The sequence below is a fragment of the Carlito syrichta genome, unplaced genomic scaffold, assembly GCF_000164805.1.
Source record: "Carlito syrichta isolate Samal-C Ts95f unplaced genomic scaffold, Tarsius_syrichta-2.0.1 Scaffold314115, whole genome shotgun sequence".
Classification (NCBI taxonomy): domain Eukaryota; kingdom Metazoa; phylum Chordata; class Mammalia; order Primates; family Tarsiidae; genus Carlito; species Carlito syrichta.
The window spans coordinates 108,427-127,810 of NW_007258211.1; the positions used below are offsets into that span (position 1 = coordinate 108,427).

General features: G+C 38.9%; 1 protein-coding gene across 1 annotated transcript in view; it reads right to left on the reverse strand.

Annotated features, from left to right (window-relative positions):
• Positions 1 to 19,384, reverse strand: part of CLASP1 (cytoplasmic linker associated protein 1) — a 241,921-nt gene that overhangs the window by 96,343 nt on the left and 126,194 nt on the right. The window contains exons 8-13 of the mRNA XM_021719081.1: positions 9,089 to 9,241; positions 5,672 to 5,745; positions 4,170 to 4,262; positions 3,090 to 3,235; positions 1,929 to 2,064; positions 805 to 875 (exon numbers count right to left, since the gene is read on the reverse strand). Of these exons, the coding sequence (XP_021574756.1) occupies positions 805 to 875; positions 1,929 to 2,064; positions 3,090 to 3,235; positions 4,170 to 4,262; positions 5,672 to 5,745; positions 9,089 to 9,241 (673 nt within the window). The remainder of the gene's footprint in view (positions 1 to 804; positions 876 to 1,928; positions 2,065 to 3,089; positions 3,236 to 4,169; positions 4,263 to 5,671; positions 5,746 to 9,088; positions 9,242 to 19,384) is intronic.

The following is a 19,384-nucleotide window of genomic DNA, read 5'->3' on the forward strand; positions in this document are numbered from 1 at the left end:
TGTCAGAGAATGCTTTTCACCAAAAAGTTTAAGAAGTATCTTAAGAAACCAAATGTTAGCCGGGCTCAGTGGCTCAGCCTGTAATCCCGCGCCTTTGGGAGGCTGAGGTGAGTGGATTGACGGAGCCCGAGGGTTCGAGACCCGCCTGGGCAGCGAGACCTCATCTCTACAGTAAATCAAAAAATCAGCCTGGCGTGGTAGTGCGCGCCTGTAATTCCGGCTACTCGGAAGGCTGAGGCGGAAGGATCGCCGGAGCCCAGCAGGTCGAGGCTGCAGTGGCCGGGAGCGGCCACTGCACTCCAGTCTGGGCGACCGAGTGAGACTCCAACTCAAAAAAATTCATTTTCTAAAATACTTAGATCTTGACTCTTCAACCCAAAGGTATTTATTGTAATGATCTTAAATGATACTAAACATTTCAAACATGAAGTTTTATCCATGGAGGGAGTTTTGGAGTTTATTTTGAGCCAGAGTCTTGCTCTGTCACCCAGGCTGGAGCGCAGTGGCGCGACCATAGCTCACTGCAGTCTCCAATTCCAAGGTTCGAGTGATCTTCCTGCCTCAACCCCCGAGTCACAGGGACTATAGGCATGTACCACCATGCCCAGCTAATGTTTTTATTTTTATTTTTGTAGAGACGCAGTCTCGCTATGTTGCCCAGGCTGGTCTTAAACTCTTGGACTGAAGTAATTCTCCTGCCTTGGCCTCCTAAAGTGTGTGATTACAGGCCTGAGACACTACGCTTGGCCTTGTTTTGGTTTTTAAACAATTCAAAAATAACGAGAAAACCCTTTAAAAATTTACCTTCTAACTGCGACAGACTTAGAGGTACAGTTGCTTGTTATGACAGGTATTAGCCTAGGGATGTGTGTGTGCTGTGGAAAAGAACAAAAACAACAGAAGTGAACACTTGGAAATAAAAAATATATAATAAAATAAACTAAGAGAACTGCTTCCTTATTAACCCACTCAGAATATATATATATCAAATTCAAATGTTGGCGAGTTTTAAAAAAATAATTTCACTAAATATTACCAAAGGCCATCAGAAAACTTACACCAGTCAAGAAACAGGCAACACGATGATACATAAATAAGTCTAAAATCAAAACAATCATTATTAAAGGTCTAAATTATCCAAGCAGTAGAGATCTGAGGAATTATTAGGCCAATATATTTTGATAAAGTTTCAACAGAAATGTCCCATAACGATTTGGGGTTTAATATTTTAAATAGGCAGTATAAGTAAGAACCGTAAGAACTAAAAATAATACAAGTAACTCACAATAATCAAGAATATTCTGAATAGATTTTAGTCGACTTCATCAAGCCCCAAAATTTCAAAAGAGTTGCCTCTGGGAGAAATGGGCCTAAAAGTGGCAAGGAGCTAACGTGACAAACTTTCGTTTTAACCTTTGTGAACTAGTAGGTTTTGTTGAAGATTTGTGCAAAATTACTTGGATAACTATTTCAGTATAAATAATTAAGTTTCTTAATTATTAAAGAGAACATTTTGTTTCTGTGCTTATGTGCAATTAATTAAATAAAAGTTTTGCATGAATAGCAAAACCACAAGCATAAATACCTAAAATGGAAGGACTGGGATTAAGGAGGTAAGAATAGGAGTAATATGTGAGAGGCATGAGTAGAATATAAACTCAGAGGTAGACACAGATGTTTAAACATTTAAAAACCAATGGGGAGTCAACAATTGACACCTCAGTAACTTTGCACCACATACACAATTCACATTATGGATTAGAAAAAGCTCTATGTTATAATTAAGTGGGGGTAATAGATGATATTATATGTACAAACATGGTTCCAATAATATATAGTTACTCTAATAAAAACTGCCTCAACTATTTCTTATCAACCACCAATATTTATCACTTGTTTATTATTGTATGGCCCTACAACGTACTTACCCGGATAATTAACCGAACAGCTACAACACCAGAAGTGGCCATAATTTTGGCACTGTTTGGAATTAAATTAAAGATCGTTGGCATAATGGCTTCAGCTCCATGGTCAAACTTATTCCCCAGAACTGATGACAGATGCCTACAATAAGAAATGAATACTGGACTGTAGTTACATTTCTTACAAACAGTGAAACATATAAACACTTAACATATTAGAGCCTTCATTTAAAATTATCTAGGGATACAGGACAAGGGTCTAAGTAAGATACTTTAAAAGTATTTCCAATGTGCATGTAGAGAACTTGTAAATAGCCATTAACCCAAAAGTTTTTTTAGAAAATCATTTCCAACTAGTCTCATGGGTTTTGTTTATTTTTTAGAGACAGTCTCGCTATGTAGCCCTGGCTGGACTTGAACTCCTAGGCTCAAGCAATTCTCCTGCATCAGTCTCTTCAGTAGCTGTGACTATAGTCACATGCCACTGTGCCTATCTCCAATCAGTCTTAAAATAGCAAGGAACAAACAAATTGATCATACACTAATAAAATATAAATATGAAAAAGCTTCCTTGTCCCCCTGCTTTTTGTTTAGTCCTTTTATCTTCAACATAAAACATTCAGGCTTCAATATTTGACTGCAGCCAAAACTTTAAACAGCTGCAATGCCTCCTTACTGCTGTTCCTTCTTTGATATTCTGACATACGTTCTCACACAAAGTTTTATTAGCTTTGATCGCTAATACAGGTGTAGCCAGTATAAACTTTTACTGAAGTAAATGCCTTTAACTTTATAGCTACATACTCTTTTAGAAATATTCTGATAACCATGCTATATTCTGCCATCAAAACAAACCAAAAGTCAGAGAAACAGAATTTAATAAAATTTCATTTTCCATATTATAATTAATAACTGCTTCAAATTTAAAACAGAGGCCTCAGAGCTATGTCATTGTATAAAATAAAATTTAAAACCTGTCACACTTTACATAATTGGGAAAAAAATACTATAAAAATGCTGAAAGAAGTGTTAACTGGAATGGGTCTTGGAAACTAGTCCAAAGTTTCATTAAAAGAGACCCAGCTCACATATTCGAGAGACATCGCTGAAGCTCTGAGGTAAGACTACTTGATGGTGTGTGAGAATATGAAGCATCACAGTCCTTACCCCAATGTGATACAAGCCTCCCGCACTACCTGAGACCGCAAATCCTTAGCAGAGAGTTTAAAGGCTCCATCCAAAAGGCGCAAATGTTGAAAGAAGTTATCATATTCAGCAGCACCAGCCAAAAGTAAAGATCTAATCTTTTTTAGCTAATTGGATAAAGAAAATTAAGAGATATAAAACAAGAGAAGCCATAAAATATAAAAGAGATCAACATTAAAGTTAACTGATACAGTTTTCCTAAGAGAATCCAGTCAGTTAAATATTAGCTAATATACTGAAGAAATCTACATAGCACAAATAAGACCAAGATATTTTTTAAAATGTGACCTATGTGAAAATTGTATTACAATTGCTACAAAAACATATTATTTTTACATCTGAAATATTGTAGTGTATTTATAGGTTCTATGATACTAATGATAAACAACTCAGAACCTTCCTCTTGGCTTAAGAAGCCCCTCTTAAGCTTACCTTTCCCCACACCCCATCCAATTGCTAGTTATTTAATTAACAATAGTAAGAAGCAGTTCTATAGTGTTTCTATATTGTTCTCTACTGCATCATCCACTGGCTAATCTGAACTTGAAACAGAATATAAAAACAATTTTACCACCTCTCTTCTAGGCAGTCAAACAATATAAAATGGCTTTCTCAGATAAGACACACCCTCACTTAAATGTCCAGCCCACTTTTCATTAATCTATTTTTAATAACAGAAAAGATACAACTTTCCGGCAAGTGATATGAAGAAAGAAAATACTGAGGAACACAGACTGAAAATGCCACTTAAAAGCTGATTTACAGGCAAACAATCACAGAACTAAATATTTACTAAGGTGAGAGTAGAGGTTGTTATCAGGCATTCTACATCAGGTCTTTGTTAAAAGATTGAGATACATAAAGGTGTAAGTTGCTCTGTTTTAAAAACAGAAGTAAAAGTACTCTACTAAAAAGGCTCTGTGTAACTATGATAACGTATATTTAAAATTCATTAGAGCTGTCCCTCAGTTTCATAATAAAGTATTTGGGATATTTAAATTAATCTAATGAAAATGTAATCACATGAAGTCAACAGCTTACAGCATTTACTCTCTGCTCCCAATCATGCTTGTCATCAGATAATATTTCCCTAATTTTGTTTATGGACTCCTCAAGGTCTCGGCTGGAATAAATCTGTAAGCAAAATTAATTTACAATCAATATAGAAACATTTTCAGAATAAACACAAGATTATTTCTTAATTACATGAAGCCAAGAACATTTAGCAAGTATAGCAAAAGACATTATTTCATTTTTAAGATATATTTATGAGTAAATAGCGAGGCAGGTTTGTCTTAGAATGAGCTCCTTTCCATTGAGAATGTGTACCCACTAGATTTGCTGCGATGTGTCAATAACTTTGCTTACGCATAGCACCACTATAAACTTATCAGATGACTTCATGTACAAAACAGAAAGACTACTAGGAAACAGTCAGTGACGCACAAGTCATTTATTACTCTTAGTATTATTTATAACATTGCATTATTCCTATAATTTTAAACACTTTCCAATCTACTTTCGTATGTATCCTCACATCTTAGAAGGCAGGTCCAGGGTATAATCAATCATGATGTATGCTGGAAAGGTCAAGTACTTAGGGATGGACTCGGACCTGAGATGCTTATTATCTACTTTACGCACATACGGCAACCAAGATGGCAGGGAGCATTGTCTATAACCAACTGTAAGTGCTATATAGAAATCCAGAGTACAGGCTGTTAATCAGGCTGACAGTATCTGCCCCAATCAGCAACAGCAGAAACTGAAGCACAATGCAGTAAAAAATGTATGGCTGACTGGGTACCGTGGCTCCTATCTACAATCCTAGCACCTTGGAAGACCTAGGCAGGAAGACTGCTTGAGACCAGGTGTCTGAGACAAGCCTAGGCAAGATAGCAAGAGTTAGCCTCTACAAAAAATTTAAAATTAGCTAGGCGTGGTGGCACGTGCCTGTAGATCCAGCCACTCAGGAGGCTGAGGCAGAAGGATTGCTCAAAAGATTGAGGCTGTGGTAGCTGTGAGCATGCCATTGCACTCCAGCCTGGGTGACAGAGTGAGACACAGACTCAAAAAAAAAAAAAAGAAAGAAAAGAAAAAAGTGTGACTACTCCCAAATGTTATAAATAATCTTTGTTTCATCTGTTAGGTGCTTCAAGTGAAGAAAGCTTTTATTAAACCATTCTCTATAGCTCTTATGACATCAAAATCCAACAAATTTACAATTTTTTTCTAAGAAAAATCCCTAAAGGAACATGTTTCTTTATTCTCTCATTTAGTCTAATTCTCTATTTCCTTTTCTTTTATGTGACCTGACCCACAAACTTAATACTAGAGCTATCAACGTCTCTCTTGTTTTTTACTGAAGGACCTTATGGGCCTTGATTTTTGCTCTAACATTTTCTAGTCCACAACTCAGATCTTCTGTAGTCTTGATAGTTAAAACTACCTGGCCCAGTATAGAACGCCACATATGACATCTTTGAAAAATTAAACTGAATAAGTCAAACCCTTGTTTTTCATACTCAAATATCCTCACTCACCTGTACTACAGGTACATCATCAAATGCTTTAATAAAGTCCTCTTCATCAACAGCACCAGCTCCTTCTTTTGCAGCTATAAAAAAAATTTTAATGAAAACAATGTACAACAAAGTATATAACATATATTGGAGAAGCCTGAATATAAACATTCTAAATTTTGGAAGATTTAGAACAATTTGGAAGATTTTTTTTAAAAAGGCTTCAATGCAACTTCAGAGTGTCATGAAATTAATAAACATTACTTACTTGTATCACAATAAAGTATAGTAATTCTACAACGCTACATACATTAGCTCAAGGTCACTAGAGAAACTAATGTTTAAGAAGGGAGAGTCTGAGTTTTAAAAAATTCGGATGATTTATATCGAATTAACATTCAAATTTTTTGAAAGATTCCTAATAAAGAGATTTTAACAGGAAATTTAATTCTTCGGGGAATAAATTAGATTATGTTACTATTGGGAATCCAGCATAACAAATTGGTGAATACTCAAACAAGTTCTAAATAATTTAACAGGTTCATTTAACTTTATATTAGTTTCAAAATAGTTCCATTTCCTTGAATCCACCATAAGTATGTTAATTTTTCATTTACACATCAGTTACACATTCCCCCTACAAAGTTATCCTAAAAGCTAACTGCTATAATTTGAAGAAAGTTATTTCTTTTTGCTAATATGAACTCCCCTTTATACATGAAAATCAGATTTGCTTTATCAGATTTTTTTCACATTTTCAAAACCAGTACATACAGTCATCTTAATGAGACCCATTAGTGATTTACATTAATTATTCTGACAGTTCTTCTAAGAGCTTCTTATCAGATTCATATCTGGTGTTCAGGGTCCCGATAGACTACCCAGAAAGAAAAGGGCTTTAGAGATAATCCCAGGTAGCACTGAATGTGTGTCTTCACTCTTGAAGAAAATCACTCACATTGCATGGACAAGTTAACCATAAAGGGCGATAGCCACCCACTATAATGTGGTACTCTGCAGCTGTTTTAGCATAAGAATTGGATCTCACCAAGAAGATAGGTCCTGAATGCCTCCTTTGCAGAAGGCACTACACCTGTACCCACATACTGAAGAGGACTCAAAAGCCAACAAACAGTCCTTGAGCCCAAGGAATCTAACAAGGAGGAGTCACCAGGAAACCCAAGACTACAGTGTTAAACAACCAGGAAAAAGAATGAGCACAGAGCTAAAAAGGAAAATGGGGCTGATATTTGCATAATCTATATAGTGAGGACTTCTGGAAAGGGGGGTAGGTGAGGGATGGGAAGGAAAGCAGTGGTTTGGTCATGTAGAAATTTTCTAAGCCTTGATTGTGAACTGATAATTACCCAAGAAATGAACAAGAAAAGAGATCAGAAAGATACTCAGGCATTAAAAAGAACAAAAGTACTGACTACTACAAGGTAGATGAAACACTAAAAATATTTCCTTTAAAATGGTTAATTTTATGTTATGTGAATTTAAGCTCTATAAAAAAAGTTTTAAAATGCACCAAATAAAGATTACAAGGAAGCCGGGTGTGGTGGTTCAGCCTGTAATCCCAGCACTTTGGGAGGCCGAGGCGAGAGGACTGCCAGAGCCCACAGGTTCGCGACCAGCCTGGGCAACTTGGTGAGACCTCATCTCTACAATAAAACACAAAAAATAGCCGGACGTGGTGGTGTGTGTCTGTAGTTCCAGCTACTTGGAAGGCTGAGGCAGAAGGATTGCCTAAGTCCAGCAGGCAGAGGCTGCAGTGGCCGTGAGCGTGCCACTGCACTCCACCCTGGGTGACAAGAGTGAGACTCCAACTCAAAAAAAAGATGACAAGGAACCAAGAAGAAATACAGCTAACAAGAAACAACACAACACTTCTCTGCCCTCCCTGCTGCAGCTTGCCAGTGCAGCTCCTCTGTCACAAACAGATGTTGGACACAGTGGCACCAAGCTGGTCAAGAAACCAACATTCCAGGGCCAATTCAGAATTCAGAAAAGACCATCAGAGATGGCATTCTAGTACTAACCACTACTGCAGCTTTTACTCAGCCCATTCAGCCTTGGCTTTTTGGCTTACGGGATTCTCACCCATACCACCACCACTACCACCAGCAGCAGCAGCAGCTCAAAACCCAAAGCTAACAAGTGAAAATGGTTCTAAAAGCAGCAGCTACACAATTTTTCAGAGATAACATTTCAGAGGAAATTTGCATGTACATTTAAAACATGACATACAGGCTGGGTTCAGTGGCTCAGCCTGTAATCCCATGCCTTGGGAGGCTGAGGTGAGTGGATTGCCTGAGCCCGCGGGTTTGAGACCCGCCTGGGCAACTTGGTGAGATCTCATCTCTACAATAAATCAAAAATCAGCCGGGCATGGTAGCGCATGCCTGTAGTTCCAGCTACTTGGAAGGCTGAGGCGGAAGGATCGCCGGAGCCCTGCAGGTCGAGTCTGTGGTGGCCGGGAGCAGCCACTGCATTCCAGTCTGGGCGACAGAGTGAGACTCCAACTCAAAAAAAATAAAAAAATAAAACGTGACATACAGATGAGAGTTGTGTATAACGGCTAGTTAATCTGTCTAGGTTGGGGGGGGGAGAAGAGGAATCAATAGGAGAAATCTTTGTAAATCAATTTTCAAAGCCTCAGGGAGCTAATCTCCTACCATTTATTTAATTCAACATCCATACTGGTCTCATAAGGAATCATGCTACTTGTAAGAACAAAACATATTTTAAAGTCAGGAGATTATTCTCGGTCTTAAACAGAAATTGGCTTAAACGTTCCATGATGGTTTCGGCATTGCCGAATCTGGATCACCAAATAATGCCATGAGGGTGCGCTCTTGCTCTTATCTCTGAGCTGTGCCTTTCTCCGTCTGTGTTGGCTTTTCATTCTCCCACAGGCTCTGCCTTATATGTGGCAAAGGTCAACCTCTCAGCCCAAACTTACATCCCATCAGCTTACCAGCATTGCGACATCACAATGCTAGCGCAATCAAAGAACAGCAAGCAGAAACGTGCATACGGGGACTTCAGCACTTCTGAGGGCCACCACAGGCAAGTGCCGTGCACCTCTGGTTGCAAAAGGCAGCACTTTGGAATACTGTTTACTTCAAATATGTAAATTTTTTATTTGTGATGAAATATTTTTCACAAACACCATTTTAATAGTTGTACAGTACTTCATAGTAGGAAAATGCCACAACTGAAGCACTCTTATTGTTAGACATTTGGGGTGTTTCCAACACCTTACCATTATTGCAACAAATACCTTCCTATATGCATTTTTTGTTCACATTTCAAACAATTTTAAGAAAGAAATCCCTAGAAACAATCTTACTGGGTTCAAAAGGACCCAGAACACCACACAGTAAGAAACAATCTTACTGGGACCCCAGAACACCACACAGAGCTTGGACTTACCAGAAGACTTGGATCCAAGAGTGGATGACCCAAGCCGGCGGGTGGTTCCCATTCCAACGTTTCTCCGTGAGCTTGGTGGAGCCTTGGAGGATGTAGAGCTAGCAGAGGAAGGTCTATTACCATCCACAGAATCTTCGTCATCAAAATTTTTATCTGAATAGTAAACACAGAAATAATTTTTTAAAGCACTTCTTCACCTGATCATAAAACAACAGCTAGTTTTAGACAATAAATGGTTTGCCTATTCTTCTGCAATCTGAGGTGTCTGCCTAGGGTCTGGAAAGCCATGGGTGAGTCCAAAATGCAGCCACAAAGATCGTGATTGCTTTTGTAAACGCAGATGCTTTCCCATTCCAACTTTGGAAAATAAAGAAAAAAGAAGAAAACCATCGCTAATAAAACCACTACCTAGAAACAGTTACTTTAACATTTTGGACTATTTCTGACCTTTCATTCATACATTTAAAAATAACAGCTGAGGTGAGACTATATATCACTTTGGAATACTGCTTACTTCAAATATGTAAATTTTTTATTTGTGATGAAATATTTTTCACAAACACCACTTTAATAGCTGTATGGTACTTCATAGTAGGAAAATGCCACAACTGAAACACTCTTATTGTTAGACATTTGGGGTGTTTCCAACACCTTACCATTATTGCAACAAATACCTTCCTATATACATTTTTTTGTTCACATTTCAAACAATTTTAAGAAAAAAAATCCCTAGAAACAATCTTACTGGGTCCAAAAGGGTAAAGTGCCCTATGTATACCACCAAACTCATCATCAGAAGGGTCACGTGAACATCAATTTTTCCTGGAAGCTCAAATAAGTGCCCATCTTGACGCAACCTTGCCAACATTATTATCATTTTAAAACTTGAGCCAATTTGGCAGGTTAAAAAAATGTTCTTCTATGTGACATTTCTTTTTTTAATGAAGTTGAACGCTTTTTGCATAAGTTCAATAACTTGTAAATTTTCTAAACAGCAATAGATTCAATCAGTAATCCTTAAATTGCATTTATAATTAAAAAGAAAAACCATCTTAGGGTTCTTAAAACTCAATATATTTATAAACCACACTTTAATGATGCAAAATTAAAGCTTATGAAGCAAGTACCAAAAACTTAATGTGGCAAGTATGAGTCTTTCAGTAGGCTAAACAAAGAACTCAGAATAATTAAAAACAAACAAAAAAGAACAACCAACATCTGTAGCTGGCAATATTCAAGATTTCTGAAAAAGGGCATTAGATCTTTCCCAATAAGCTTGAACAACTGCTAATCAGAAAACAGACATAAAGAGCACCATGCTTTCCTTGATCTAGCTGCTTTATACCTAAACCGTCAACAGCCGAGTCTTAGGTCTACTCAGGACTGCAAAGTTCCGTAAAACTCACCAGCAATGCACTTCAAGTTACATGGCTTAATGTATTCAACATGGGTTGGGGAGGAGGAGAAAACACATCCTTACAAACACATATCCTCAGTCATGTCAGCTTCTTTCAACTTGCCTTTAAATTTCCCAGACTGTCTTATCATACCATGCTGTTATAAGATGGTTCTTTCACTCCACACATCAATTTTTTGATTCGGATGTGCAGTGTTCTATTAGCACAGACTTCCCAGGGATTTAGAGAGTCATTCAGAAACTGCAGAGCACATTTCTGAAGGCCTTCCCAAGAGTAAATGCAAGTCTAATGTGATGGATAAGAATGACTCAAAGGACAGATCACTCACTGAGCGCTGCCAGCATTAGCAGTGACAGGGACTGATCTCACCCTGTCTGTCCTCTAGGGAACTCCAAGAGCATCTGAAGTGCTGTCATTTTCAACTACGTGGAAAAACTGTAATCATTACTCTGCTTAGAACAGGAATAGTTCCAGTCTGTGGGAAAGGTAAAAAATGAATGGAGGACATGAGGACACTATTATGCTTCACTCAAGAATTCAGATAAATTATGTTTTGTTCAGTCTTCTAATCTATGCAGGCATTCCATTTAGAACTGTATTCAGCTGCTGAGAATTTATTTTCAATGGACCAATTTCAATGGAATGCCTGGGATTTCTGCTTGCAGCAATGATAGAATAGCAAGGACTAGACTAAACCTCTTGCAGTAAATAGCTAGAAAACCTGACGGAATATATGAAACTGCTTGCAGACACCAGACAACAGGCAGCGAGAACTGTGATACCTGAAAAAAGGGAAACAAGGTGAGCTATACAATCATCCCAACTTTCTGATTAGAGACAAGTTCCAGGCCACCACTTTCAGAGAAGGAGAAGTCAAATTATATGGATAGTCTTGCTAAGTTGAGACAATAAAGAACAGAGTTCAGGGAGGCTGAAGGTGCCAGAAATTACAGGACAGAGTTTAGGGGGGGGGGAAAATGCTACACAGGAAGAAAGCTACAGAAATATGCTAAGTTCTAGGAAGCACGTGTCAGTGAACTTGCACAAAATGGCAAAAAATGACAGGAAGGTATAACAGAACAAGAGAAAAGGAAGAGTCAAAAAAAGATCAAGTGGAATTTCTAAACACTAAGAAAACACAACATCCGAAATTAAAAATTCACTGAGTTGGAATAAATGCAGGTTAGACACTGCAGAAAGAAAGAAAGAAAAAAATCAAGGAACTTAAATCCATAGCAATAGAATCTATCCAAAAAGCACTGAGCCAAAACTGGCTGAAAAAATAAATAAAAAGAATAATCTCAGAGATCTGTGGGATAATATCAACCAATCTAAAACAAACAAAGTTGCGATGACAGCAGGATGGAGAGTGGAGGGGGTAAAAAGACTGTAAGAAATAATGACCAAAACTTTACCAAATATGATGAAAACTATAATCCTACAGATCCACAAAAGCTCAATAACCCCCAAGCAAGACACATGCAAACAAAAGCACACTGATATACATCATAATCAAATTGCTTAAAACCAGAGAAAAGCAGCCAGAAGAAAAAAGACATATTACACACAAAGGAACAAACACCAAAATGACAGGAAACTTCATCAGAAACCCTGCAAGCCAGAAGACAATGAAATGACATCTACAAAATTGTATTAACCTATAATTATTTTTCCAGTAAAAGTATATTTTAATGAAGGCAAAATTAAAACAAGTCAAACAAACCAAAAATGAATTTTTCACCAGCAGACCTGCACTCCAAGAAATACTACAGGAAGATCTTCAGGCAAAAGGAAAATGGTAACAGTTGGAAACTTGGATTTACATAAAGGAAGAGCAGCAGAGATAGTAAATATATGGATGAACAGAAGACACTCTAGTTGCATTTTGTTTATTCTTTATTTTCCTCATCTTTTTATTTCTGTAAAAGATAATACTTAAAGCAAAAATGAAACACCCGATATTTAATTTTCATTCTTTTGTATTCTCACTTAACGGGCAAGTAAACTGGAGAACAGAGAAGCCACAATTAGAACAGATGTCTTGGTACAAGATGACACACATACAAACCTACAGGGACAGTAAGGCGTGGGGAAAATGGAAGCTCCATTTCTGTCCTCAAATAACATACACAGTATTATTAAAAGTTCATTATAACTTGTCCAAATTACTGATGATGTCACACTGATGATAACTGATGACAGTATATTATATCCAAACATCACTGGGAAGGCACACTTTTCGTCACCAATAACCTGTATGGAAATGCCAAAGGAAGGGAAGGTGGACAGGGTACACTGAGCAGCCAACGTAGGGTTTTAAAACTGAACCCTGAACATCCTATTCCTAGCTAGTCCTATCTTTTTACTTACCCTTTGGAAACAAATCTAACAAGCTTACTTATCTGATTTTCTAAGCAGATCAGAAGCAACTAATTATAGGGACAGTGAGAAGGGGGGTGCTGGAATTAAGCAAGGTGATATTAGTAAGAAGTGGCAGTTAAAAGCCTGAGAGCAAAACAGAAACTATGAAAAGCAAACAGAGATAGAAAACCCCCTAAGCCTCAATTGCCTAGAAAGCAGTCACGGCGAAAGGGCCAAATTACATCCATACAATTAACAGCATAAATAGCAGGTGCTCACAACAATGACCTGCACCAACAACATAAGGTTCAATTATTTTTCAAATAATCTGTGTATTAGTGTTGAAAGTAACTCATATTTCCTATCTCGATTGGAACTTGAAGGAAACAGAATAGTGTATTTATATTCCAGAATAACAGCTAGACACAAAGCTTTATATTGAAATACTTGAAACGGTGTTAGGAGGATAAAAAGCGATTGAGCCTATTACTTCAAAACTTAACAGGCTGTTTAAAAACAAGTTTAGCTGATGCTTCCCAGCTTTTTGGACACAGAAATTAAAATCAAATTTTTAAAAAGACCGAGCAGGTCAGGTGTGGTGACTCATGCCTGCAACTCCAGCACTTTGGGAGGCTAAGGTAGAAAGACTGCTTGAGCCCAGGAGTTCAAGAACAACTGAGCAATGTAGCAAGATCTCGTATCTTTAAAAAAATAAAATAAGATAAATGAGCCAGGCATGGTGGTACATGTCTGTAGTCCCAGCTACTCGGGAGGCTGAAGTAAGAAGACTGCCTGAGCCCAGGAGGTCAAGGCTACAGTGAACTGTGATTCTGCCACTCCAGCCTGGGCAACAGACTAAACAGCCCGGACTGTCAAAAAGGTACCTAGTTTCAGTTAACTGGGAAGTTCTTCTATGTAGAATATGCCACTCTGTAACCGGGCAAATACACTATGTCTGAACTGGACCATGGTTACAATCCAGGATGGTGAGTCTCACATCCCAGGTTCTAATGAAAAACCAGTATTTCCCTACTAAATCAAGCCATACTGAACTCTATAGCCATTTCAATTCCCATTTTCTTTAGGTTTTTTGGCTAAATAGACATCTGTTAGTATATAACATCTTTTAAAAAGCTTTAACTAAGGCCAAAAAAATGTGAAAATGAGTATTTTTAACTATGCAAGCTTGTGCCACTACATAAATTTTAACATTTGCACGTAATATAACATGTTACATAGAAAATGGTCTTACAGAAGGGTAAGTTCTTCCTGAACCCAGAGAAATAATTAATTCTATCTTCTGCCACCACCTCAAAGACTGCCATGCGAGGGTCCCTTTTTTTAACTGACAGTGTCCTGTAGAAATCTGGGGTGAGCTGATTGAAGCCTTCAGTTCCCTACCACCATCACCTCCTTTAATCCTTTAAAAATCATCTGAGCTCCATCCCTCCTTTTGCAGCACTGGGACAAAGCACTTAAAATGACTCATTAAAGTTCTACAGAGTGACACTAATTTTTATACAGCCCTCAATCACCCCACTCCTGGCAACCCCATTAAGTAGACACAATGAAGGGAAAAAAATAGTAGTAAAACAGAGTGCCACAAAGAACTACCAATACAAAAGAGATTTTAAAACACAGAGCACAAACACAGTCATTTATGGACTTGAAAGTAAGCCAGCAGACTTCTAGAAGCTGAACAAGTCTACCACTGTGGTCCAGATGCTGGAGAAAAAACAGGCAATGGCCAGGGCAGGGCACTGGGAGGTGAGAACCAGCCCCTTCATCAGCCTCTATTTACTCAGATGCAAAGTCCCTAAGGAAGCCCAGCAGTGCCCAGCTGCCCCAGAATCAAACTTGAATCAGGCTGGACAAAGTAATATACAAAGCAACAAGCCACAAGCATATCAGAAAGACCATTATATACCATTGTGACTATAGGTTTGGGTATGGAGGTGGCAGATACCAGTCTAAAGACAAATTTGAATTCAAGTCTGGTGTCTGGGGCTTGGAATTATAAACTCTGGGCCATATTTTCCATTTGGAAAACTGAAGACCAACAAAATGTCACAGAAAGTAATAAATGTCTGCTTGTTGCCTATCTGCCAGAAAAGCCAGGAAGGACCTATACCACAAAGCTTTTCCTCTTTCTTGTCCTGAGGCAGGTTGTGACTGGGAGCAGCCCAATGGAAAGGAAAAGCCTCATCTTCTAAAGCAAAGACAACTGGCTCTCTACTTCACTGCAGCAGGGTCACTTTGTGGAAACTGATATTTTCCTGACAGGTTTCAGATTCACCCACTCCCTTTCATGGAAATGTCACTCCAATGGAGTAAGAAACGTGGCAGCCTAGTAACTAGAATATAATGAGCACTCTGGAGAGGAGGCTGCACAGAGGCTGGCTGCCTTCATAGAAGTCCCACATTTCTTTCTTCCTGATTTTGTACCGCCTTTAACCCTTTTGCAAAGGCCATTTCTGCTGCCTGGAGTTCTTGCCCCACTTGCCAGACACGCTCCTATTCGTTCTTGAAAAGGCGAGCTAGTTAGCTCCTCTGATAATGCCCTGCCCAGCTCTGTGCAGAAAGAGTCGACCCTGCATGTGTCATTTCCTTCATCTCATCCTGGAATCAACTGTTTGCAGATCTGTTTGGTCTCTCTGTTCCTAGAGCAGGAATAGCCTCGTATTCTTCTTAGTATTAACGACACACAAAACAGAGCCTAGGCCAAAATTCAAGAGGCTCTCAAAAATTTAACCTGGTAGTCCATATGAAAAAGATAACATCTGTGAATGGATACAGCCCTTTTTCCATATATCTTTTTAGAAGCTTTTATTACTTTTTAAAAATGTATAAGATTTCATTGGATGATAAAGTCCAACAAGGCTATGAAAATCTGAGAGCAAATCAAGAAAGTAAGACAATTACCACCTTCCTAAATATTTTTTAAGCTTCCTGATTTTCCTCCCAGACAGAATGTTTATCTTTTTTCTGATAAAATATATGCCTATTTTAAAATTAAAAGTCAACGTTCCATTATAAGCAATCCTAAGCCCTCAAAATTAAACTGCTAACAGTTTTACATATATATATATGCATGCATTTCCAAACTTTAGCGAGTTCATAAATATCAATATTATACAAAAACCTTTTGCCCGTAACCAATATTTAAGCAAATATTTTTCTATATCCATATTAGTCTAATCCATTTTAAAGACTACCTATTATTATACTGTTCACATCTACTATATTTAATCAATCACCTGCTGATAGTTCAAAAGTTTCCCATTTTTCACCTTACAATACCACTGCAGTCAGTATGTTTAAATGTATCGAGAATTAATATATACCTAGTACATATCTGTGTGCCAGGCCCTGTGTATGGTTTTGCATGTTCTCATTAACTTCAACACAGCTAACAAGAAGGTAGAGAAAGGCAAGATTCAAATCCAGGCCTGTTTGACTCAATAGGTTCTATGCTCTGAGCCATGAAAACAAACAATCATCAGCCCAAAAAAACCAATTCACATACGCTGTCCACTTACTAGGTGCTGAGCACTGTTAAGTATGTTCTGTGCGTCATTTTGTTTAATTCTTATAGCATACGTTTCCTTAAGAAATTTATTTACAGCCGGGCTCAGTGGCTCAGCCTGTAATCCCAGCACTTTGGGAGGCCGAGGTAAGTGGATTGCCTGAGCCAGCGGGTTCGAGACCCGCCTGGGCAACTTGACGAGACCTCATCTCTACAACAAATCAAAAATTAGCCGAGCGTGGTAGTGCGCGCCTATAGTTCCAGCTACTTGGAAGGCTGAGGCGGAAGGATCGCTGAAGCCCAGCAGGTCGAGGCTGCGGTGGCCGGGAGTGGCCACTGCACTCCAGTCTGGGTGACAGAGTGAGACTCCAACAAGGAAGGAAGGAAGGAAGGAAGGAAGGAAGGAAAGAAAGAAAGAAAGAAAGAAAGAAAGAAAGAAATTTATTTACTTAAGATAATATCTTAAACACAAAATCATCCATTTTGCTTACAAATACAGACATAAAAATCCTCAACAAAATACTAGCAAACCAAATCCAGCAACACATAAAAAGAATTATCTTCATGACCAAGTGTGATTGATCCCAGGAACATGATGTTTGTTTAATATACAAGAGCTGTTTATCATATTAATATAATAAAAGGCAAAACAGCATACTCTCTAAACATAGTAAAAAACATCTGACAATACACAAAACTCCTTTGTGCTAAAAACAGTACAAGCAGGGATTAGAAGGGAACTCCCTCAACCTGATAAATGCCATCAACAACCACATATTTAATGGTGAAAGACTAGATGCTCTCCACTTAAAATCAAGAACAAGACAAGATGTCCACTCTCACTACTTCTAGTCAACACTGTAGAAGTTCGAGCCAGGGCAATCCGACTAGAAAAAGAAATTAAAAACATCCAGATTGTACAGGAACAACTAAAACTATCTTTATTTATAGATGACATGATCTTGTATATAGAAAAATCTAAAGAATGCACACACACAAAAAATCAGAACCAATAAACAAGTTCAGTAAGGCTATAGCATATAAACTCAATATATAAAAATCAATTGTATTTTCTATACATCAGCAATGAACCAAAAATGAAATTTAGAAAATAATTTAATTAACAATAGCATCAAGGAAAATAAAATACTTAACTTTAACAAAAGGAGTATAAGATATGTTCACTGAAAACTACATAACACTGTTGAGAGAAATTAAAGACAACCTAATAGATAGAAAGATATCCTATGTACATATATCAAAAGATTTATAAAAAGCTATTTTGCTCATTATCCAAACTATTCCTTGCTCATCTATTCCTCCTATTTTTAATTTTAACCAAAGTTGGATGGTACCTAAATAGAAAGGTATACAAGTGCAAACCACACACACCATCTGGATTGGATGGCTGAGTAAAGACTATTTATCTTCCAAGTTTCGTCACCTCCCTTTCTCCGTCAAAATATGGGGAGTGGCTGGGCGCAGTGGCTCAGCCTGTAATCCCAGCACTCTGGGAGCCCGGGCATTCGAGACCAGCCCAGGCAACTTGGTAAGACCTCGTCTCTACAATAAATCACAAAAAGTAGCCAGGCATGCTGGCTTGTAGTTCCAGCTACTTGGAAGGCTGAGGCAGAAGGATCGCCTGAACCCAGCAGGTCAAGGCTGCGGTGGCCGCAAGTGTGCCACCACACTCCAGCCTGGGTGAAAAGAGTGACTCCAACCCAAAAAAAGGGGGGGGGAGTGAGGCATATATATCTCCCCCCAGTTCAGTCAGTTTAGACCAGTGTTACACAGGATCAGTCCTACTGTTCTATGAAAAAAAATCCTTTAACATCTATAATCTAAAACAAAAATTCCACCTCCCCTGTTTACAAAATTAAAAACCGCTTTTGTCAGAATGTAGGGGCTATAAACATTGGCAATTCTCACAATACAGAAGTGGCAATGGCATAATGGAAGCTCTGGGTGTGCTCACAGAACACTTCTCCGCCCTCGAGCACCAGTCACCCATTCTCCACCACCAAAGCAGCGAACCTGCAACGCAGTCAAGCTGCAGCAAGGGGCTCCTGCTCCAGTCCTGCCATCGAGGGCTAGCTGCCAGAAAGCCAGGCTGGCATTTTAAGATCTCTCGCTAGGGGCACTGCTGGCACAGACAAAGTGAGAAAAGACAACTGGAGCAGACAGGATGACCAGTTCAAAAATTCATTTCAGGTCTACTAATCCTCTACAAAGGAAGCCAAAAAGGAAAGAAACCAGGGGAACACACCGTCAGAAACTGGAGAGGGAAATGAGCTGCAAGGAGGGCAAGAAGCAAACTCACACCCCTGCCTGTTCCTCGGGACACCATTGGGAGCTCAAGGGTCACACTGGGTAAGAGTTGCCAAGTGCCTTCTGCAAGTGCTGGTGACCAAGGCACAATTCATCACTGGGTCTCTGGCGGAAAACGTCCTACCTGCTGCCCTATAATTAATGAGCAGGCTCAGGAGAAAAGCAGGCATACTCACAACAGAGAAGCCCAGGCCTGCACCTTTCATCAAGACCAACCTCACGATGAGGTGTAAAGAAAATGAAGAGAAAGGCTTCCGTTTTTTTTGTCCATGAAGAGGGGATGATCCTGTCTACCTGCAGAAATGTGCTGTCCCTGGTGTTGCCTGCCAAAGTCAACCCGCTTCTTCCACTGACAGCTCCAAGCAGTTCTTGGGTAACCACCCTCCACCACTCTCAGAGTGACCACATTCTTGCCTCAGGAGACCCTGGCCACAGTATCCAGGCTTCTCCCATCTGCCACTGTCATGAATTCTAGATCCTCTCTCTCTTCTCAACTCAGCTGTGCAGACACAAGCCTAGAGCTGCTGGAGCCAACAAATGATGGTGGCTGCCTAAGAGGCAAGCAAAGTACAAGAAAGCAGGGGAAGAGGTATGAGAGCTGAAGCCTACTATCAGGTGTGTACCCCTGGGAGCACAGCAAGATCCAACCTCAGCTTCTTAGGT